The sequence below is a fragment of the Xenopus laevis genome, chromosome 1S, assembly GCF_017654675.1.
Source record: "Xenopus laevis strain J_2021 chromosome 1S, Xenopus_laevis_v10.1, whole genome shotgun sequence".
In the NCBI taxonomy this organism is placed as follows: domain Eukaryota; kingdom Metazoa; phylum Chordata; class Amphibia; order Anura; family Pipidae; genus Xenopus; species Xenopus laevis.
Genome location: NC_054372.1, coordinates 55,591,684 through 55,616,685, shown reverse-complemented (window position 1 = coordinate 55,616,685; position 25,002 = coordinate 55,591,684). Strand labels below are relative to the sequence as shown.

The window sequence follows — 25,002 nt, the reverse complement described above, 5'->3', positions numbered from 1 at the left end:
CCAGACACAAGGCACTAGGACTCATTTTATTAAAACATCAGATTCGCAGATGCTTGGTTCCCAGCTCAACCTCTTTTTAGGTCCAATTCCAAACGTTATGATCAGGAGCCTCTAAGACACTGCCGTGAGCCCTGGTTAACATCAGACTCTAGAACCCATTTATTAAAAAAACAGATTCAAGTACTGGGGCACTAAGCATTAACTCCAATTTGTGCTCCTTAGCTTGCACCGCTGTACAATGCTTGCATTCCTCTTCACATGAATACAGCACTGCTGAACTCAGGCAGCCTTGTATTCATGGGAAACGTGTAGCATTGTGGATCACGCAAACCTGTGCCTATAGTTGCTAAGCATTGGACAGGGTGCAGAGTGCACCCATTATTTAAGTTAGTACTCTGCCCCACCAATTGTGAGGTCCCCTGGCTCACAATTACAGAGAATAAATGTATCAAGTCATAATTAAGTCATTTTTGTTAAAAAAAAACCATATAATAAATATCACACCTGTATATCAAAACCTTGAACTTTACTTTAAAGATTGTCTGAATTCTTGGTCCAGTCAAGTATATTTTCTATGTTCAAGTACTGATATATTTTTACAAAATCTATTGCTTATCCGTCCTCATATATATGCTAATACATAACTACCAAGATAACTTGAACTTTATTTTTATAAGAAGGGAAGATTTTTTTTTATAACAGGACCAGTTCCTTTGGACTGTTGAAACTGTTCCAGCCTGAACATTATTATCATCATCATCATCTATTAACTATTGAGCCACACCAGCTATCAGTTACAGTCCACTGATTTAGGAACTATTAAAGCCATGAGCAACTGAAACCAAATACTCATCTGCTTTAAATGAAATTAGGGATGCGCCTAATCCATTATTTTGGATTTGGCCAATCCCCCAAATCCTTCGCAAAAGATTCGGCTGAATACTGAATAACTGAATTTGCATATGTAAATTAGGATTCAGATTCAGTTCGACCGAATCCTGCTGAAAAAGGCCAAATCCTGGCCAAATCCCAAACCAAATCCTGGATTCAGTGCATCCATATATGAAATACAACAAAAAGTTTTTTAAATATAGAAATCATTATCTTGTCCTGTGCCAAGTAAGTATGTTCTTAAATTAAAAAGTAATATTTGCGGGTAATAATATGCCAATCCTTCAACATCTATTATGTATACATACAGCCATAAACGTAGGATCACCTAACCATAATTGCAGACAAAATGATGAACAACATCAGCAGTGGAAGATTAATGCTGCCCATATATGTACCAATCATTTTGAAGTGTATGGGGCCCACTAATTCCAACCAATATCCATGTACAATGGATAAGGGTCAGTTCAGGAAATGGACAGGCATGCAAGCTTCTTACTGAGAAAGTTGTTACGTTTGCTTCAAAAGATTACGACACCTTCAAGCACTTCTTAAACGTGGGCAATGAAAATTTGCATGCGCAATGAAAATTCGCAATGTAATAGTTTAAAGAAGAGTATTTACATTGCGAAATGCAAATTTCAATTCTTATTTGTGTAAATAGTTTTGCTCTTTGCAACTTTTATTATACTCCATTTGTTTTTATAGCATTAAACATCGGCTTAACTACGGAGGAAGCAGACCCTGCGGCTGCAAGGGAGGCCCAGGAGGAAAAGGGCCCCAAGAGGCCCTAATTCACGTACAATTTCAATAAATATTGGTAAAACAGGTCAACCTATAAATACGTTTGGGGCCTGAAAAATAACTTGCTCTGGGGCCCATTACGGTAATATCTAGTTACAACACTGGCATTAAAGTACATAGGGCACATGAGGGCTGATTATTAAAGCTAGGTGCTAAATGACACAAGTACAGTTGCAACTAATCAGCAATTAGCTTTAGATAAACTATTACTCTTTGGTCAGTGAAAGCATGAAAACATATCAGCTGAGGAAATAGCTTTGTTATGCAAAGCATAAGGAATTCTGGGAAAAGAACTAAATGAAAGTAGCAATCTGGTTACTATGGGTAACTGCACCTCTTAGCAGCCATGTGTAAATCCGTCCCATATAGCATGCTTAACACAGTGTGTATACTATATAAATCTTAACTTATGTCAAATTACTGAAAGTAAAGAAACTTGCTTAACAAGATCTGTTTCCGTTTAACATATGTATACTACTTTCCTGGGAGGCTGATCATTGGCTGACCCAATCCAGTAAAAAAACATTCTGCAGCAAAACCAGTTACATCCAGGTCACTTTGTAAGTGTAAGGTGATTTCAACTTATGTCACAAGTCAAGTTTCATTCCAAGTAATACAAATAGAAATTAAAGGGCAAATTGTTAAATCTGTTAAATATCAACAGATCTCCCATTACTATGAAGTGCTGGCCTTACCTTCCCAGAAAAGGAAAAAAATGAGGAGGTGTGACGGGGGAGTGTAAGAGGCAGTGTCCTCAGACAGCACAGCTAGATTATAAATAGAGCAAGGGGATGACTTTGTAGAGTAGCAGTTACAGCACTAAGCCATCGGATCCGGCAGTGAGACAAGCTTAACTGATCCCAGCTCCTGTGCAGAAATACTTCCCAGCTACTGCAGCAGAGATGGCAGAGGAGTACACCAAGGCAAAAATCATGGAAATGAGAAAAAAGCACATTGGGTAAGTACATACTTCTGTTTAAGCCACAACATCTTGCTATGATATTTAGAAGAAAAAAAAGTTACATAAAAAGGTGATTTACTATTACCACGATTTTTTAAGCAGCATCACTGAAAATGAGCCTGCTGGGAAGTCCATTGCTGCATAATGCCATGTCATCAGAACTGTTATTTTTAAGCTCTGATAGTAATAGTCCCTTCATTGCTCCTGTGTATCCTGTTACTTTATTTAGGAAAGTATTTACTTATCCTTTAACTGTCATCACTGCCCTGATTTATTATGAACATAAAAGTGTTTCTAGCTGCAGGAAGGTCACTGCTATCTTTTACCACTAAAACAGTAGTGAAAAACACTGCGTGACTTGTTATCCCAACGAGATAAAGCTATTTGCTGAGTGGCACTTTTTACTGCCCTTTTAGACCAAAGTTTTCCCTCACAGACGTTTAACATTTCAAACAAAGGAAACTCCAGTTATGTATAATTTATTATTAAACAGTAAGAAACGCTATAGTGTGCCAAGTGGCACACGTTGTATAACCACCTGAAAGCTTTCCCTGAAAACAGGAATATTCTTATTATAATGTACAAATATATTACATGAATGGATCTTTCAGTAGACACTGGCACAAATGCTAGCTACAAGTCTCTCATGGGCAGGCAAGCAGAAAATAATCAGAAATCAAGAATGCAAAATGCATAAAGTAACCACAGGCAGTGCTAAAAACATTTGTTTTTGAATGATTGTTCCCCCTTTTAAGGAGGAATGTTACTTTTCTCCAAGAATGGCATGCAGTATGCACATCTGTAGGAATGCAGCATGTCTATGTCTATGGCTCACATACTGGTGCTGAGTTTACGAGAAATCTCTCATTGGGTTAAACTCAAAGGGCGGAGAGACACAGACTCCAGGGCTGATTGTGAAAGGAAACAGCTGTACAGCCAAAGTACAGCCAATAATTATTACAGCGTAGATGGAAGATGACTTTGCCATATATGAATTCTTTCCATTCTCAGGGGTTTGTTTTCCATTTAGGAAATTCATTTTTGTATTTTGCTTCCTCGTTAGCGTGCTGGATTCTTCCACATGCCACTTATCATCTCAAACCATTTTACCAATTTGCAGAACAAGAAATACTTTATGGTATTTATGAATTATTGCCCCTAAATATTTTGGCTTTATATGTATATGCATGTAAGAACTGCCATACTGGCTTCTTTATCAGAGGTATTTTCTTTAAAGCTAATAAAACAGCGCCCCTGTGGTCACAAATAGTTCCCACTCATTTCTGTAAATGAGAAGGAATGTTGTATGCATAGTTTGCAGCAAGTAATCTTTATATAGCTTCCAACACACAGGCTGCCAATCATTTGAAAGATCATAGCCACATTAAAAAAAGGCAATCAGTAAAGATGAACTTTATGGCGTGTGCCCATTTTTTGCAGATGATTTGTTTGTCTTAACCCTCAATGAATGCAAAAGAGTGAAAGTAGCACTTTTATATTGATCAAGCTATTTAGTTTCTGTCTTGCTATCTATATGCAATAAGTGATTAAGAATTATGAATAATATACTGTCAGCTGTCTAAATCAATCATTGCTCTGATTCGGTCAAAGCAAAACGAGTAGTGATGGGTGAATAAATTCTGCGGTGACAATTCCCTGGCGAAAAATCCGCCACGTCCCAAAAAAACTGACCCGCATCAAAATTGGCATGCGCTTACAAATTGTCACGTGTCAAAATTATTCAGACGCCCATTGACTTCAATGCGTTTTTTCAGCACAGATTCGGCCATCACTAAAAGCTAGTTATAAGAGTAACAGAGATATACAGTATAATACCTGCAATCACAATGAAAAGTTAGCAGTTAAAATTTCTGTTTGCAGAATGCTAATGTTAGTGGACAGAACCTCCATCGTTTGCAACATTGTTCCCATACTTTGTCTACAGGGCTTCACCCTCCTCCACTAAATGAATGACAGGAAAATAGTTGTATATAACAGTTAGTGATTACCGTATGTTGAGCCGACAGAAATGTGATACTGACTCGTTCCTAAGAAAACCAATAGAAATTTGTATTTGAAATGAATGGCTGCAAAGTTTGTTTACTCCAAAGCTTTACCATTGCTCCCCTGCTCAACTATCATTGACACTGTGGAATTACAGACCCAGACTGCCACACAATGATGGAGAAAGTGTGATTCTTTAATATGATGAATAATTGAAATGTTGTGGTTATTAGTTCCTAGTAATACTCCTATTTGTTTTAATAGACATATGTCACTATCACTTTAATCTCCATGCTGTTTCCTCCTGCTGTGCTCCATGAATGTTCTCTGCTGGAAAAAGTCCTTATGCTAACAATTTTGTCTCTGTTTGCATGGGGCTTTCAGAAAAACGAAATCCATTCACAAATTGTTCACCTCCATGCATTTCAGAAGCGTGCAATTGCCAACAAAGTGTAAACCTGTCCAGTCTAATAATGAGAAAATATAGTTATCAAACAGAGTTTACTAGTCAGGGGTTATCAAGCTGGGCTTATTACTAAGGGGCAGACTTATTAAAGATTAAACTTTGGAATTCATAAGGATGTCCAGCACTTCTATCTTTTAATGTTTTATGAAACTTTTCTGAGAAGTAATGAATTACATAGTTACAAAGTTACATGGTTAAGTTGGGTTGAAAAAAGACCATCAAGTTTAACCCCTCCAAATAAACCCCAGTGCACATATAGGCACATACTTCTGCTGATCTATCTATACACTCACTAATAAACTATATATATACCAATATCAATATTAATTAATTGTAGATTTTAGTATCACTATATCCTACGATATTATGCTTGTCCAAGAAATCATTTATCCTCTTAAGGCATTAATACAATCTGCCAATACAACATCATCCGGCAGGGCATTCCCTGTCCTCACTGTGAAGAACCACCTATGGGAGGATGTTCTTTAAGGTTAAATTAATATTGTGGATACAGGTTTATACCAAAATAAGTGAAGCTAATGAATAGCTGACCACATTTTCACAGATTAGATAGAGTTCCATGTTTGATTAAAAGAGCAAAAAATTTATCTTAATTAATCTCAATGAATCTCCGTGAACCTTCATAACTATAAGCAAATATATCAAGTGGAACGTCATATCAAAGAGTATTTGTGAAAAGTAAAGTGCCAAAGTAGAAAAGCATTTGACCTGTTATTAAAAGCACCAGGAGATTAAATAACCAGCTGGGAGATATTTTGCATTGACCTTTTAAACTATTCCTCCGGCCACCAAAAGAAAAAGGATTTAAAGAGAAAAAATGGTTTTAGGAATTACGTTTTTCTGAATATACTTATTTTGTGACATGGTTTCATAGCTACGTTCTTAGAAGTAGGATAATGCATATTTTTAAAGTAAACTGCAATGGATGTATAATATTATATAGTCTGATGTCCCGTGACTCAAAACTGATGATCTGGAAGGAATTATTAATAAGTCAACCTACAGATTAACCTTCATTCTCTACAAGGCTTCTCAGAATTTTCAGTCCATGGAATAAATAGACAAATTTCTGACTTGCTATTGACTTTGTTTTTCACTTAAGATGACCATACATGCCCAGATTTGTACCAGACCATATGGTCATGTACTGTATGCCAGATAGAGGGTTGTTTTGAACAGACCATCCTTCTACCCCTTAGAATAGCAGATGACATGTCATCATGTTTGAAAATGTTATCTGACAATGTTGACAAGTGGTGAATCGGCAGAAGTCCCAGCTCCTCTTTCCTGCCTGCACTTTCCTTTTCTCGAGGCCGACAAGTTAAAATGTTAGATGCTTTGTTCCAATCATACCAAGTTTTTTTCAAAAGCCTACACAGTTATTAGAAAAAAATCATTGTATGTTCCGAAATATTAATGGCATCAAGACCAACTGAGTTGCTATCAATGTAAAGAGAAAAAAACATATTAATTAAAAAAACTAGGCTGGGCAGAATTGTCACGTGTGTGACTTTAAAGAGAGAAAACCACAAGTTTTAATGTTTACAACCCTGTGGTCAAGAAAAGATCATATCTGTTTGGCGATATTGTTTTGTCCACATGTCAGAAAACTTCAACTGCCCATTAATATTACACACATCATCACACGCAACTTAGTATTTGTATAAATAGCTCCTTACATATTGGCGTATTTTTCCCTGCCCAGTGAAAGCTGCCCATACTCCTATGAATGAAGATCCCATGGTAACAAATTAGGGTTTAATCAAGAAATACTGTACATCATGTTACTTTCCTCTGATTATTTGCAATGATTTTGTTTTATATGCTTTGGCTTTTCATTGCTTGGTTCTTGTGTTGCAGGCCCTCGTGCAAAGTGTTTTTTGCAAATGATCCAATCAAGATTGTGCGTGCAAGGGGACAGTACATGTTTGATGAAAAAGAAGCGAGATACTTGGACTGCATAAATAATGTTGCTCACGGTAAGTGCATTAATAAATAATACCTTGTAGAAAGCTAATATGCACATACACAGTGGATAATCTAACACATAATTAGATGGGTTGAGCATCTTTGTGCAGATTTCTGACATGATATGATCTAATTGGACAGATGTGTTCTTTTGGCAGCATTAGCCTATTAATAACGCATTTCTGTTTTGCAGTTGGTCATAGTCACCCTGAGGTAACGAAGGCTGCTTTAAAACAGATGGAATTGCTAAACACCAATTCCAGGTTTCTACATGACAACCTTGTCCGGTATGCTGAGTGCCTTACATCCACCCTTCCAGAGAAGCTTTCAGTCTGCTATTTTGTTAACTCAGGGTATGTTCTTATTTTTTTTTTACCCTTCTCAGCTTCTTAATAGTACAAAATATTATTTGTTTTAAAATGAATCTGTAAAGGTTTCATCATGCAAGCACCCAAGCACATGATATGTGACATTAGAGAGTTGAGAAGGGAAAGTGAGAAGAGACGGGAAGTGTAGTATTGGAAGTCATTTAAATGCCAGAGGCATAAAAAAGGGCAAGGCAATATATGATTACAGCTGAGATCTTAAATTAAGTTTATAACAGGTACAGATGCTTTAAAAAAACAAAAAACACTGTCTTGGTTTTATGTTTGATTTGAACATGGCATTTATTGTACACATTTTTTGTGGGTAGCAGGTCCCCTTGAAATACTTAAATACCGTAATATGAGATAATGAAAGACAGAACTATGAAACTTAAAAATGAACATTTACCCTGTTTAACTGAATATAACAAGACTGGAAGCATTCCGGACTCTGAGCCACACTCTTCCAGGACATTGTGTAACATGCATACAATCAATAGTTTCTCTTACAGACTCATTTACTTTCCCAAGGTAATGGAAATACGTCACTGTAATGTACAATACTTGAAAGCAAAGGATACACTTGCACATTTACCAGTGCAAGTGCAGAGTGCAATATGCAATTTCAATGCAAATCATTTTAAACCCATAATGCAGTATTTCTCCTATAGTCCCAGCTTTATTGCATCCATGCTCCAAATTATGTTTGCCTTAAAGGGGTTGTTCACCTTTAAATACATTTTTAGTATGATGTAGAGAGTGATATTCTGAGATTATTTACAATTGGTTTTCATTTTTTATTATTTGTTTTTTTTTTACTTATTTTGTTTTTTATTCAAAAAAAATTACCATAGCAACCATACATTGATCTAAATAAGAGACTAGAATATGAATAGGAGAGGGCACGAATAGAAAGATGAGTAATAAAAAGAAATAGAAATATCAATACAATTTTAGCATTATGCGGCATTTGCTTTTTAGATGGGGTCAGTGACCCCTATTTAAAACTTGGAAAGAGACAGAAGAAGAAGGCAAATAATGAAAAAACTATACAAAAGAAAAAATTAAGGCCAATCGAAAAGTTGCTTAGAAATATCCATTCTATAACATTCTAAAGCTTAACTTAAAGGTGAACTTGCATCTTGACACAAAGCAGTTGAGTGGTAGTTGAGTTTGCATTTGATACACTGGGCTTCAGTCTGGTGCACTTATTGATGCAACCTGCTAGAATTATCACCAGGCCAGGGTGCTGGTAGCTACAGGTAGCTTCATTATTCATCAGAAGAGGCAGTATAGACATATTGGCAACCATGTAGAAGGACAGGAGTGTGTTTTTTCACAAATACAATAATGAATTGTGTCTCTCCATTTTAAAGCACCCACACTTAAACGACCTCTTTTTTTTATACACAATTCACAAAATGATGGCTTTGTTAATATTTTCATGGAATCATATGATGCGCTATTATTAATTGCAAAGATAATTCACACAGATCAGCTGACAACGTGTGCAAAAAACACATGAACTTGAAAATTATATGTGTCCTATATTTTCCCAGCCCATTTTTATGAATGCAGTGTTAGAATCTTTTCCTGTACTCCAGAAAATGAATTTCTTGTTGCCCTGGTAACAGCATTTATCAAAATGTTTCTCTCAAGCATAATGTTATTATATTTCCCTCTGTAGCTCAGAAGCCAATGACCTTGCACTGCGTCTGGCACGACAGTACACTGGCCATCAGGATGTGATAACTCTCGATCAGTAAGTTAACAAAGAATATACCATTCCGGCATTTCCAAAATGTCTAACAAATGTCTAACAAAATCCACAGACACCCGTAGAACCAGTTGTAGATGAAGTTGTACAGGTATTGGACCGGTTATCCAGAATGCTCAGGACCTGGGGCTTTCTGTAATTTGGATCTTCATAACTTAAGTTTACTGGAAAATTATGTAGACATTAGAGAGATGGTTCTGCTTTCAATAAGGATTAGTTATATCTTAGTTTGGATCAAGTACAATGTACTATTTTATTATTATAGAGAAAAGGGAAATCATTATTAAAAATCTGGAAAATCTGGTCTATGGGAGACGATATTTCCATAATTCAGCGCTTTCTGGATAATGGGTTTCCAGATAATGGATACCATACGTGTACTGGAAGGCCACAATGAGACATCAGTGGTGTCCCAAGGCCCAACAGCCTTAAGCAAGGACCTCAATAGTCTCCCTATAATCTTGAGACCCCAAACAGATTACAGGTCTGCTGCATTATTATTATATCCCTAATACTCAGTTCATTTTCAATTTTGTCAGGACTTTTGAAGGCTACAGAAAGTACATCAGCACACTAGATGTAAAATGTTCACATATGTGCATTTGAACTATAATCGTAATGTAGGGTAGCATTTGTCCAGAAAGAGGAGTATAAGGTTCAGGGCACACGCTCAGATTTGGGAGATTAGTCGCCCAGGGACAAATCTCCTCTTCTTCGGGGCAAATAATCTCCCTGAACTGCCTCCTGCTGGCTAGAATGTAAATCGCCAGCGGGGTGGCACTCGGAGTGCTTCATTTTCCAAAGTTGCCGAAGTTTCCTCGTGAGGCGACTTCGAACGACTTCGGAAAACAAATCGATTTGAGTGCTATCCCACCGGTGATTTACATTCTAGCCGGCGGGAGGCAGTTCGGGGAGATTAGTCACCCCGAAGAAGAGGAGATTTGTCGCCGGGCAACTAATCCCCTAAAATCTGAGCGTGTGCCCTGACCCTAAGGGTAAGGACACACGAGGAGATTCAGGGAGATTTTGTCGCCTGGCTACTAATCTCCTTGTCTTTTGAGCAACTATCTCCCTGAACTGCCTCAGCGTTTTTCCCCAGGCGACAAAATCTCCCTGAATCTCCTCGTGTGTCCTTACCCTTAGAAGAATAATAAGATAACATTTATTGCAGGACATTACCCAATCACAGTGTGCAAAGTGAGCAAACAGATTAGCATACATTACAAAATACTAATAGCAGGTTTATTCTCATAAGTCTTCATATCTAGAACAGCACAATCTCAGAGTACAACTCTTGAAGCTAAAGCTGACATTTAAAAAGGCTCTGTGTGCTAGCAGAAATGTGATCAAAGCTTTTGCTCTTATCAACTGAGATTGATTAATACAGAGAAACTGAGGAATCTAATACTTGTTGACTGCATTAATAGAGCTGGGCTATACTTAGAAAGAACAAATGCTCAAAATCTGGAGTTTTTACATCACCAATGATTGGGTTGGGGAAGATTTTGTCCACATCTGGTAACAATTTATAAATGTTGTTTGTTGTTTATTGAATATTAAGTTACATATTTTATTTCGATGTTCAAACTGCAGGAGACTAGTGAATGAAATGCCGATTTGTTGCTATTGGGTATTAGGCCTATAGCAAAATTTGCCCATGGTAATACATTTTCCAATTTGTTTAAGATAAGAGATCAATAGTCCAAAAGGTCTAAACTAATTAATCCCTAAGCAATATGGGAAGGTCTGAGATAAAAGTGAACAACTTATTGCAATAAAATATTGACATAGGTGTGACAGTACAAGGCTATAAACTGATCATACTTTACCCCATTGTGATGTTGTAATGACTTAAGGAGATGACTGAAAACTATACAAAGAAATGCAGTTTACTATATAAGTAAAATATTAACATTTCTGTAATGTGCTTTACTAATAGCAAAATAACTTTATAGGCTCATAGAGTTAGTTGGCACAACTTGCAGTTGCCTCTTCACTGATGGTTTTCCTTACCCTTGCATTATGCCACCTACATGACCCGACATAACCTTGGTACAGCATGTTTGTTTTGCTTTAATTATTCCTTGTCATAAAAGTTGCAACTATGACCCAAGACAAACAACAAATTATATTTCTTGATGTCCTGCCAAGGCTTGTGTGCTAGTCAGACTGATTCCAGCTAGGCTGGTTCCAAGATTTAAATATGCTAAACTAGAGAGCAAAAGCCAAATGATCATCTCTCCTTAACACTATGAAAATTTGTAAATATGTTTTTGGTTTTTACTTAGAAAACCTGTATACAGCTGTAAGGCTATAGTAAAATGAGCATCACCATTACTTTCACTATGAGCTTTGCCCCAATATTTTCTGAAGACTGAGTGTTGTTCAACTACATTTGTATGAGTACACGATAATTGGGTGCAAGTGGTTCTTGCAACTTAACCATAGAACTGATTTATTAAATAATGTAATCCACAAAGGAGAATAAAAACAGAACAGAGCACAGTTATAGAGTTGGCAGTACATATTCACAATAGTGGCAAATAACAGAATCCTCCCTCTGGCAAAGATTAAGAGGGGAATATCAGTTCACACAGAGTTTCTTCTGTTTCCTCTGAGGACACCTCTTATATGGAACCCAGGTGGGATCTATCTAAGTCCCTATACCCTGTCACTGGTTCCCTGGCTAGACCCCAGTGCCCTTGGGATTCTAATACCTACTAATACTCCTCGTGGAGCCCAGAGCCATCCAGTAAATGTAGCCCTATATCTATCTGGCTCTCCTAGAGAGACTACTACAGGATCTAACTGATCTTCACTTACACTCAGCTCGAGTTCCCCTCCTTTCCTTTTCTCCCTTGGGGAAGCTGCTGGCAAAAAGCCCGAGACTGAATGGCTTAGTCATTATATATTTTTACACATTGCCATAGTGGCCATAACTAGGTTCCAAGCTGTGACCCAAGAAGGGAAGAATTACTGCCTCCATTAGACTAAGGGCCCCTGTAGTGATCAAACCTTAGAGGAGTTCAAGTATATGGGGAATTAAAATTAAAATTTTAAAGAACATGCTGGGTGTGTATAAATCTTTTTTTCAAAGGGACAGATTCTTCAAAACACAATATCACAAACACAATGATATAAGAAATAATATAACAATATACGTTCAATACTATGCTTGTCTAAATGTACCTAAATGTCACGTCACAGAATTAGTGACCTAGTAAGAAATATATCTCGAATATGGAATCCCAGAAATAGAGTTAGTAGATAGGGCTGTTTGGAAAAGCCATTTTCAAAGGACAGGATACAATGTAAGACATTGCAATGCTGATACCTGGAAATAAATATTTGTTATTATTTAGCAGCCCTTAAAATTAAATAATTTTAATTAAAAACTGACTCTGTTGTTTCTCTTTTCAAGTGCCTACCATGGACATGTAACTTCCCTGATTGATATTAGTCCTTATAAATTTCACCAGCTGGGAAAGGATGCACAGAAGGAGTATATACATGTGGTGAGTTTCATTATCAATATACTTAATTGCACTTCCAGATATGCATGCAGAGGTAGATAAACCTATTGAATACTTGAAGAAATGGGCACGTTGAAGAAATTGGGAAGAAAGGCAGCTGCTGGGTGGTGTTTATCCATTAAAATAAGCAGAAATGTATCACTGGAAACTGCAGTGTATAATTTGATCAGAGACAGCTTAGCTTCCATAAAGGACCTGAGTGGTGCTCTCTCCTACCCCAGGTCCACCCTGTCCTAGCTCCCCCCCCCCCTGAGCCACCTGGAAACCATGGGCCATGAGCAACTGCCCAGCCCAGATAAAGTCTCAAAATCGGTACTTAGGTCATAGGGTTGCTAAACCAGCCCTTGGTTACATGAGACCTATACAGTTGCCACCTGACAGTAGCAATGATCCCTAATGCCAATGTTATTATTAGGGGAAAAGGTTAGAAATATGAAAAGGCCATTATTTGCTCCCAGAAAAGGTGGCAACTCTAGACACTTATAACCATAATTTGTATTTCCACGAGTATGCATGAATGCACCAGACATCCAGCTATGACATACTGCCCAAATTCTTTCTGGTGTCCTTGGCCCATTAACCCACAAAACATATCTAGCTAGTGTGTCTTTGAGGACATGTGTTAATCCTTGTGATTCTCAGATCTTCCTTATCCAAAAATAGTATTAAATGATTAACTAAAATAAATTGTTTTCATGAAATATTTATGTAAGAAAGCATTCAAACAAATCGAGCAAAAAAGGGACCAGATGACAACACATCTGTGTTGATATTTCAGGCTCCTCCTCCTGATACTTACAGAGGAAAATACAGGGAAGATCATCCAGACCCTGCATCAGCTTATGCTAAAGAAGTAGATTATATCATTAAGAAAGCTCATCAGAACAAACGTCAGGTTAGTGATGAAAACAAAAAATATTATATTATTCACACTTCACTTAGGGCTGTTGTATTGCCTTTACCTGTCTTCCTTATTTTTACTACTTTCTACTGTGCATCATGGTGTCCTGTTTATATTTACCAGCAGCTTTAGACTGTGTGTATATTTGTACCTAGCCCAAAGGGAGTGCGGATACAAGAACAAGCACTATATGCAATATTAGGTGCAAAATTGCACCCAGAAGCATGTAAAACATCAATGTGTTGGGTCTGTGCTTGGTACAGTAAATAAGTGGTCTGCACTGTGCACCAGGTGCACTCTTGTCTTAACCTGACAATGAGGGAGCAAATGTCTTTTACTGTCAGGAGTAAATAATTAAGCTCAATTATGTAGGTGTTCTGAATGTACAGGAATGATATGTACATTGTGAGCAAACAATATGGCTCCTTGCTATATTTTAGTGAATGAGTCATATAGCATTTAATTTTCAAATATGACAAAAAAATTCTGGGCATACATGGGTCTACATTTGCACCCACACAGTAAATATTGACATTGTATTTACTGTGTATGTGTCCATGTGATGGCCTCCTGGATGGACGTAAAATTGGGGCTTAATTAGATATCAATTGGGAATGCCAGAAAAAAACTAACTAGCCTGTCAGAACAGTTTACTCTTACATCCCTTTAATTTGTTTTTCATTAGGAATTGTGTTTGTAACTCCTGCTCTCCTCCACTGCAAGAAAATTACAGAATTCATTTTGAAAAAAATACCTTGAACAACAGACAAACCCAGAATGATTCCATTGAGAAACTTTTCCACCTTCTATTTCAGGATCTCAGACTAGCCGATGACTGCTCTTGCTGTTGACGTATAGAGCAGGGTTTATGCAAATTTTAAATAAATACAGAGTTAGCAGTAAGGACATCCTGCCTTGTGACCTGACTAAGTCCCGTAAAAAAACAGACAGAGCTCCCGCCTGACTTTCATCCTACAAAACACTGCATGTTGTTTCTTTTTCCAAGAACAAACATAAAGGCCATATTCATTTTATCTAATGTAAACTTCAGCCACAGGTACTTCCAGGCATAAACTGAAACATTATATAGAGTTTTCTCACTGTGCTGACTCTGACCCAAAACCTGATTATCAGTGTTACCTCATTTTTATTTAACTATTTTTAAAAGCCTTAGACAGCCATCTGTAATTAAAAATCTTATATACATTTACATATAATATTTACTTAGTCTGAAGCTTAAAAATTCTGCAATATATAGACTTTTTTGTTGAAAGACTCATTTAGGTATGTCAAGGCTTGTGGGCCAGATCATAAATATGTATCAAAAAGGTTCATTGAACTTAAATGACCAGGTGGAATTTTCTTTAAAACATATAAAAGATGGCCGAACACAGCAGAACTGACACACTGCAATAAAATGTGTATAGGTACTAAAAAGCCATGTTTTTTTACAGTACAGGATAAAAATAACTTGTATACCAACTCCAGTGAATAATATTCCTTACAGATCTACTGTCCTGTATTGGTGATATTTTCCTTTTAAGAGACTGTAAAAGTGCAACCTAAAATGAATAGAAATCATATAGTTTGACTTTTAAATAAAAATTGTGACTATTCCCAATGCATTTGAAAAACACATGTTTATTTTGTTGACAATTCTAATCTTTTGAGACTCAGTCTTGCCAAGCAACATACTTCTTTTAGTCCAAAGGATTAGATGGATCAATGACCTGTCTTTCACAAATCCTTTAAATCCTCTTTCACTAATGGGCAGTTTATTTTTTTTTTCCTTTTCTCCTTTTTACTTACATTAGGTTTTGCTGACGTTGCCCTGTTGCAGAACAAGCTGTGCTAACCCCACCCACTTTGGAAAGTTCCATGATGTTTCACTCTAGTGCATCTCTTCAAACATAGTGTATATATATATCTTTCTTTTCTCAGTCTTTTCACAAGCTTGCCTTTTTTAACTATACAGTGATGCCTGATCCTCTATACTTTTTTATTGAGCTAAATTCAAATTAATTTATATATGGCTCTTGATAAACCACAAGAGATGTGATTTTTCCCTAGAATAAAGCATCACAATTGTCCCTAGCCATAATATTGATACTTAAGGGTTTTTAATCATGGCCCATGTATCCCTTCATGTAATAGTTATATATCAATAATATCATGAAGGACAAATCCCCTTCCCTTTCACAAGTTCAGGAAATTGTTCCCATTCAAAGTCAGAAGACTGAAGAAGGTTTTATTTTTATAATTTTAAAAATATGCAGTGAAAATTTAAATTCTTCACATGGTTCTCAATAACTACAAAATAGTTTTTTATATCTTATTTTGATGTTTTTCATGTTGAAATTTGTTGGAGGACAAATAAGTCAGTCTGTGGTTTTTAGACTTGGATAAATGACATTCTTCCATAACAGAATAAATATTACACTGGTGCTTATTGTTTTGATAAATCATTTCATGTAGAGGTATAGCATCTTTTATCTAGAAACCCATTACCAATCTCTGTAATATTAAAACAGTACTGATCCTAAGTAAGTTGCATAAATCCATTTTGGTAGCAAAACAACCCTATTGGGTTTATTTAATATTTAAATGCTTTTTATCAGACATAGATCCAAATTACAGAAAGATCACTTATCTAGAAAACCCCTGGTCTCAAGCATTCCAGATAATAGATCCTATACCTGTCCTGAATTTATTTTTCAATGTTTAGATTTGAGTGCTATTATATATAATCCTCTTTCACGAGGGTGAACTGTATTGCTCGATGCACTGTATTTATAAAACATTCTCTTAATTATCATGAATCTGCCCTTATACAAGAGGAACAGTTAATTGATGCATCTGGAGAGCAAAGCACACACACACAGTGGTTCTCTGCACCGAATGCTTCTTTAATGTCTGCTCCATTAGTCTGTACACAGGTACCTTTAGGCACATCTTATTATTTTAGAATCTGCATATTTAATAGATAAATTGTTCTTTGTTAATTTTATTTATGTAAGGCACAATATGTATGGATATATTTTTTATCATTGGCAATTCTTTCTAGTCCTTTATTCACAGAAACAATCACTATGAATAATTCCATTTTTTTTCCAGCTAGCTAATGTGAAATTCTTTTGTAATGAGACAAGAGGATAAACTTAGATCTGATATCTTCTTTTATATAGATTGCTGCTTTTATTGCTGAGTCCATGCAGAGTTGTGGAGGTCAAATAATCCCACCAGCAGGCTACTTCCAGAAAGTGTCAGAGTATGTAATGAGAAATAATTCTCAAGCTATTCGAGCTTTTCTGTCATAAAGCACATTAAAATACAAATAGGCCATGCAATTACAAAACATATAGGCACTGGTTTACTAATGATGTGCTAAACTGCACCAGAGCCAATCAGCAATTTGTGTTGATCGGTCTTCTAAAAGATAGAATATGAAAGCAAAGGTCTGGTGAAATGTAGCTCTGCTAGTAAACCACATAATTGTAAGCCTAAGAACAATTATACTATGATACAATACAAACTTGGTGTAGACATTCACTGTATACAATCTTGAGAAGAAACTTTCAAATCATTCCTTGTGTATTTTCTCTTTTACTTTCGTTCTCTTTTCTATTTTCTAAAGATTTTTCCAAACTTTTTCAGACTTCCTATCTTTCCTTTACCTCAGTTTCTTAATCATCTATATGGCCTAAAATAAATCTGCAAAGTTCATTGATTTATATTTGCAGACACCGTGCAAATCTAGTGAACTAGAGTATTTGCACAATTTTACAACAGTGTGTGTGCAGCTTTCTACACAAAATTGTATCTGTAGCTTTAAAGCTGCTAACTCATTGAATATGCTGGATTTAAAGGGATACTGTCATGGGAAAGAAAAAATTCAAAACGCATCAGTTAATAGTGCTGCTCGAGCAGAATTCTGCACTGAGATCAGTTTCTCAAAAGAGCAAACAGATTTTTTTACATTTAATAATAGACATATTGTCAGTTTTAAAGCTACCCCCAGTCATGTGACTTGTGCTCTGATAAACTTCATTTACTCTTTACTGCTGTACTGCAGGTTGGAATGATATCACCCCTCCTTTTTTCCAACAGAACATTGGGAAGGTAACCAGAAAGCAGCTCCCTCACACAAGATACCAGCTCCCTCGTAGATCTAAGAACAAAACTCAATATTGAAAAGCCAAGTCCCACTGAGGCACATTCAGTTACATTGAGTAGGATAAACAACAGCCTGCCAGAAAGCAGTTTCATCCTAAAGTCCTGGCTCTTTCTGAAAGCACATGACCAGGCAAAATGACCTGAGATGGCTGCCTACACACCAATATTACAACTAAAACAAAAAAAACTTGTTTTAGGAATAAAAAAAAATTATATTGTAGAGTGAATTATTTGCAGTGTAATTTAGAAATAAAAAATACATCATAAAAATCATGACAGAATTCCTTTAACAAGGCAGTTGGATGGGTGAAAAGTTGTTCTTTTTAAATCCGGCTCCAAATGTATTTTTTGGGGCCATGTTTATAAAGATGTATAAAAGTGAATATCTTTAATGACATTGTGTACACTGTTCGTCACAGCTACACTTATATACAGTATGTCATATACATTTTACTTATCCTCCAGTACCAACTTTCTTGCCATTGTAGGTACACTGACATGCTTTTAAAACACTTGTATGTCATCCCTGGATGCAGTTTTCTGTGTTTACACTTTTCTTTTTACAAAAGGCTTGTTTCTGGTGGTACAACCATCTTTCAACCATCAGCATTTGTGTAGCTACTGACTATGGAAAGAGGGGTTGCTGGGCACTTCCATTGGGGTAGTGTCCATCAGCCCTACTTTCCTTGACCCTTTGTCATTGGGCATATCATTTGCAACTATCCTGCCAAAAATTTTGAAAATTGTTGGTTTCCCTTCATACCCTTCTATCAGATAAAACAAATATGACTAAGCAATGTTTGTAGCTGCCCATACAGTCTTTGTCTTTTGCTGCAAAGTCCTTTTGCTTTCAGGTTTGTCCATAAAGCAGGGGGAGTCTTCATAGCGGATGAAGTTCAAGTTGGCTTTGGAAGAGTTGGCAAACATTTTTGGAGCTTCCAGCTACAAGGAGAAGATTTTGTACCAGATATTGTCACCATGGGAAAGCCAATAGGCAATGGGCACCCAATGTCCTGTGTTGTAACTACAAAAGAAATTGCAGAAGCCTTTGGAGCAACTGGGATGGAATACTTTAATACGGTATGCAATTAAATAATTGGTGTGAACTATTTGCAGAATTAATGTGGTATGTTAGGAAACGTATACAAATACAATATACTGTAGATGTATTGTCCTTGAATGTGTGAAATAGAGTGTGGCATGGGTTCAATTCTAGCATTACATGTAAATAAATTTATTGTGTTGGTTTCCTCCCACACCCCAAAAACATACAGGCAGGTTAAATAGTTCCTGATAATTGGCACTAGTGACAGGCACCTTAGTTTGTAAACTCCACTGGGACAGTGACTGATGTATAGTCTCTGTACAGCATTATGGAATATGTTAGCACTATAATAATAAAATGGGAGTTGCTGCAATTTAGATTTGGTTATACTGACAACAGTCAAAGGCTCATTATTTCTTGCACAGGCACATCTTGCCCAATCCTCATAATTACATATTTATAGAAAAATTAATACAGATCACACAACATGTCAACTGTCTCACTTTGTTTTTTTAGTATATTTTGGGGAAAGTCTTGATGTATTGTGTGCCTGTCAGCTATGAAGAATATCTCAGTTATAGTTAGGTATAGGTTATATAGGTATAGGTTATAGGTATGAGATAGAAAACTCACTCAATTCATTTCTGGGAAATGAGCATTGATTTAAATAATTTAAGATAGTGGTATTGGAATAGTATAAGCCATTTTACATAATATTGTATGTTAAAATGCTGTGATATTTAGGGGTATAATAGAAATATGTTGGTTATGCTGCAGTTTGGAGGAAATCCTGTATCCTGTGCAATTGGACTGGCCGTGCTGGATATTATTGAAAAAGAAGATCTCAGGGGGAATGCTACTACAGTGGGGAATTATTTGACTGAGCTATTGATTGAGCAAAAACAAAAGCACCCTTTAATAGGAGACATCAGGTAATTCATTTGATTATAATGAGACCATTTAACAGCGAATGAACTTGCCTGATACGTTTTAAAGATAATTGTAAACTACAAATGTACTGGTGGCCTTTAGGGTTCAAGAGCTATTTTAAATATTTCTGGTTGGTAAGCTTATAAAAGAAAATTAAGAAAAAGAATATACTGGAAACATATATTTTACCCGTACCCATATTTTTTGTTGTGCCCCACCTAATAAATGGGCCCTGTTGTATAATATAAATAACATTTTCAGAGCAGGCTACATAAATCTGGCTCATCATATGCTATAATTGTGTTAATCCTGTCTTACTTAGATAAACTCTAACTGCTCTGTTATGACAACAAAACTGATTTTCCATGATATATTTTTCTATTTATAGAGGGGTTGGCTTGTTTGTCGGTGTGGATTTGGTTAAGGACAGATTGCTTAGAACTCCTGCAACTGCTGAGGCCCAGTATATAATATATAAGTAAGTGAACTCTCATTTGTTTGTAAAAGAAGAATATAAGGAATATGTGCTGACACTTATAATGATACAACCACATTTTCTCATTAGGCTACAGAAATCTTCAATCAGTAGGTGACTTACTGGACATTATTTACAAACTACAAGCAGTTCATAATCATGTTTATGTGTAGCTGATAAAGGTGCAAACATAGGGGCACATTTACTAAGCTCGAGTGAAGGATTCAAAGTAAAAAAACTTCGAATTTCTACGTTTTTTTTGGGTACTTCGACCATCTAATAGGCTACTTCAACTTTCGACTACGACTTTGATTCGAACAATGCGAAATAAAAATCATTCGACTATTCGACCATTTAATAGTCGAAGTACTGTCTCTTTAAAAAAAACTTTGACTACCTACTTCGCCACTTTAAACCTACCGAGCTACAATGTTAGCCTATGGGGACCTTCCCCATAAGTTTTCTAAGCTTGTTCTGATTGAAGGAAAATCCTTCGATCGATGGATTAAAATCATTCGAATCGTTCGACTTTTCCTTCGATCAATCGATCCTAGGCTTTGCGGTAAATCCTTCGACTTCGATATTCGAAGTCGAAGGATTTTACCTTGAGGGTCGAATTTGACCCTTAGTAAATGAGCCCCATAGTGTGGTTTATTTGTTCTTTGGGATAATCCCTTGCATGTTCACCAATTATAAAAAAAATGTGTGCTGCCCTGTGTTTTCAAGTTTCTTGTTTACAGCATATTGTATAATCCATACAATGCATTGTATTTATGAAGATCACATAGCTGTAAACAACAAAGGAGAGTCTGACAATGATGGACTGTCAGGGCAATCTGTGTCCTGATGTTACATTTATCTGGCACAGTGACAGGCAACTTCATGTGGAACAGGCAGCATGGGTGGAATAATCATAGCGTGCTTTGGTATTTTATATTATTGCTGGGAGCAGTGGGCTGGCAACACAAAGGCAAAGAATAAAAAACAAAACATCTAGGTCAAAACATCAAGTAAAAGTCAATTTCACACTTGAAATGGTCCCACTCATTATTTAAACTACACAAAGGGATATTCACAGAAAAGTCTTTTGTGTGAAGCAATAAAAAAATATTTAACAACAGTGTGAGACAAATAGTACTATCCGGGCTGTGTGACAACTTAGAATATGTGATTTTCTACCAAGAGCTCTGCTCTCCCATCTAGGTAAAATTGTTATGACAGAGGCTGTCACATATGAACAATTTCACTTCTCAGCTTGCAATTTTGTAGTTATGGCACTGACTGTTCAGTGAATCTGGGTACTTTTTTGTGTCTCAATCCTTGTGATTGCAAGAATAAAATATTATACTGTATAATTATGCCAAGACCAGGACTCACTACGTTGCCTAGACTGACCCATTTTATGTAATCTGCTCTAGGAAGAAGATTGCTGTTCATAGCAGAGAAAATTCAAAGATATGCTGCAGCCTCTGGGCTGTCACAGCAAACTTCCTAGTAACATTCCATGACACATGTTATACTATAATCTCATTGTGCTGCATATCATCAGTCTTGGCCCTTAACCAGCTATTAAGATTGATGTTTAAGGATTTTATTTGGAATATTCCATTTAGTAACGTGTTTTTGTGCATGCAATGACAGGCTGGCTGCAAACACACAGCTTCTTTGCCAAACATTTGCAACAACCTTTCAATAACATATGGTAGCAGCTAGATTTCTTCCGTCTATACCCAGCATAAAAGTAACAGAAGCAAATGAAAAGAATTCTAATAATCTACCAAACTAATTGGGGCTCATTTACTAACATAAGAAAAGCACAAAGTAAAACATATATATTGGCAAAGACCACTGTACCCTGTCATTTCTTTCCATTTCCAAGAATTCCAATGTAACCACAGCTGCTCAATACCAAATTTTACTCCAGATGTGCCTGTTATTGAATGACATGCCTGCAAAAAATGTTACTGCATGTTGCTGGACATTGTTCCTTAGCACTCTGTTCACTGCACATGGTAACTGTAGGGCAATTTTATGCACACGTACCCTGCACACGCTACTGTTAAATGAGGGTCAATGTGATGTCAGCTAGCAACACTTTTACAGGTCCTAGAGAAATTCCAAATACAGGAATATTGTAATTCATTAACTTGCTCCCTATTAATAATTCTACATTACTGACAAATAAGTAACAATGTAGATTCCATGTTTTTGAATTCTATGCTAACCCATGAGTAAAGCAGGGTTCTAGAGAAGCCACTGGTAGAATAAATATGAATGTATTAATATTACCATTAAGCAGTACAAAGGAAACTGTTAAAAAGGTGTCCAAAGTATTTTAAAATGGGAAAACATTGGTTATTAGATATCATCAAACCAGTGTCAGAGATATTTCCAGCCCATTGCCACTGAATTGATATCACTTAAAGGAACAGTAACACTAAAAACTTGTGTTTTAAATGAATCACAATATAATGTACTGCTACCCTGCCCTAGTAAAACTGGAGTTTTTGCTTCAAAAACACAACTATAGCTTATATAAACAAGTAGATAACAGTAGATAACAGATAATTTCCGAAGAATCCCATTGTATACTACAGAGCAACCAGTGACGACTTCTCCTTTTTTCAGCTTGAATGGCTGCCCCCATGGCTACACAGCAGCTTTTATATATAAACTATAATAGTCTTTCTGAAGAAAACATGCCAGTTTAACATGTGCAGTGCATCACTACATTATATTGTCATTCACTCAAAACACTTTCATTTTTTGAAGTTACTGTTCCTTTAAGAAATAGAATAGGGGTGATCATATACTTCCTGTTCTAACTTTTCATAACTTGTTATCTGTTACTTTAAAGGTTAAAAGAAAAACGAATCCTACTGAGTGCTGACGGCCCTCACAGAAATGTTCTGAAATTCAAGCCTCCAATGTGCTTTAACAAGGAGGATGCTAAACTGGTTGTAGATGAAATTGATCAATGTCTTACAGGTACTTCATTTACTATCTGTACTGTACTTTCATTTTCAGTGACACATTTCCAAGTTTCTCATATAGTTATTAGTGATGGGCAAATTTGCGCCGTTTCGCTGAAAAATTTGTGAATTTCCAGCGAAATTCATGAAACTGCGAAAAATTTGCGAAACGAAGTCGGCATCTCGTTTTTGGCGACATTTTATTGTTTACGCTGGCGAGTTTTCGCCAGCAAATTTCGGCCGGCGTTTTGCGAATTTATTCGCCGGTGCCTGGCAAATAAATTCGCCCATCACTAATAGTTATTATTCCAGTTATTATTCCAGGTCCAGATCCTGTTGTAATCAGCACCAGTTAAAAAATCACATTCATTTTAGCAGTTGAAAATAGTTTATTTAATGATTAGAATGGTTGCTCTCTGTCTGATACAAAATTAAAGCTCTATGCTGATTTCTTCATATTTATAGCTCTTGAAAAAGCAATAGGAATCCAATCAAATGCTGGTTTACATGAAAAAAACCCAGCCAAGAGAAAGGTGAGCAATTATACACATTATACTTCATATCTATATGCACTTAAAACCTGTGTGTAGATCCAGTGTGGATTATGGTGGTGATTGTAATGTATTAAAATATATATATAGGCAAATATCCAGTGTATTCATAGATGTTACTTTACTGCAGGTGCATCATGAAAATTCAGGGAGTACCAACACAAAAGATGAGGAAACATGTTCCAGTAACTTACAAGATAGCAATCCAAACGACAATGCCTGCAGACAAAGCAACGGGCTGCATCCTGAAAGCCCCACAGTCACACGTAAAAGAATAAGAACATAAAGAAGCATCTTCAAACTATTTTTATATGCTCATAACTCTCAGTTCTGCCTGCTGGGGCTACTGGGCAACAGTAACAAATGAAGACTGCTGGTATAGTTTGCCGAAGGGTTGTTAAATTTGTGTTGCCAATGTATAGTGTATGTAGAACACACGGTTTGTTTGTTTGTTTTATTCTGTATTTGCAATTTCAGTATATCATATTGGAATTGCTTATTTTCCCATGTTTTAATGGCTTAGATTTAAAGGAACAGTTTAGTGTAAAAAAAAAATTGGATATAAAAACTGTGCAAATAAAAATGTTTCTAATATAGTTAGTTAACCAAAAATGTAATGTATAAAGGCTGGAGTGACTGGATATCTAACATAATAGCGACTTGAAGGGGGGCCACATGGGACATACCGTATATACTCGAGTATAAGCCGAGTTTTTCAGCACCCAAAATGTGCTGGAAAAGTCTACCTCGGCTTATACTCGAGAGATACTAAAAAGTATACCGGTATGTTAAAGTTGCTGCTTACCGACGCATTCAGTGACTCCTCCGTGCTGTGTGGGCGTATTAAGGTACTACAGAAAAGCGCCGCTTGCACTGTCTGTGCTGATACGGGGGACAGACTGCCCATTACCGCATCATAGAGCACTGGGCGGGACGTGGTGTGCGTATTGTTCCCTGCTGTGGATATTGTAAGGTGAGTGACATGTGTCGTACTCGTGGCCCTTGAGGTGTGCTGCCGAGCCGAGCCCCTGGATGGAGCGACACTGCCACTGCTAGGAGAGGGCTGTGGACGTTGCAGACGTCGCACTCTTCGGCAAACAGCTAGCGTCTAAGGAAGGCAGGTAATGTGCTGCTGCTGCTCAAACCGGTCAGACCGGTACAGGAG

At 36.6% G+C, this 25,002-nt stretch overlaps 1 protein-coding gene across 1 annotated transcript; it reads left to right on the top strand.

Annotated features, from left to right (window-relative positions):
- The first annotated feature begins 2,489 nt into the window (after positions 1-2,489).
- Positions 2,490-24,438, top strand: LOC108706698 (ethanolamine-phosphate phospho-lyase-like). The gene is made up of 13 exons (XM_018243339.2): positions 2,490-2,653; positions 7,008-7,126; positions 7,309-7,468; positions 9,168-9,242; positions 12,679-12,772; positions 13,569-13,685; positions 16,877-16,959; positions 18,719-18,944; positions 19,687-19,841; positions 20,228-20,317; positions 23,172-23,302; positions 23,752-23,819; positions 23,968-24,438. Exons 1-13 carry the CDS (start codon positions 2,598-2,600, stop codon positions 24,121-24,123), a joined length of 1,530 nt encoding a protein of 509 aa, XP_018098828.1. The 5' UTR covers positions 2,490-2,597; the 3' UTR covers positions 24,124-24,438.
- The last annotated feature ends 564 nt before the right edge of the window (positions 24,439-25,002 follow it).

Excerpts from the sequence above, each read along its gene's own strand:
- LOC108706698 (XM_018243339.2), top strand. The coding sequence starts at position 2,598 with ATGGCAGAGGAGTACACCAAGGCAAAAATCATGGAAATGAGAAAAAAG. Across the intron at positions 12,773-13,568 it reads AGAAGGAGTATATACATGTG|GCTCCTCCTCCTGATACTTA; the intron begins GTGAGTTTCATT and ends TTGATATTTCAG. Across the intron at positions 18,945-19,686 it reads GGATGGAATACTTTAATACG|TTTGGAGGAAATCCTGTATC; the intron begins GTATGCAATTAA and ends GTTATGCTGCAG.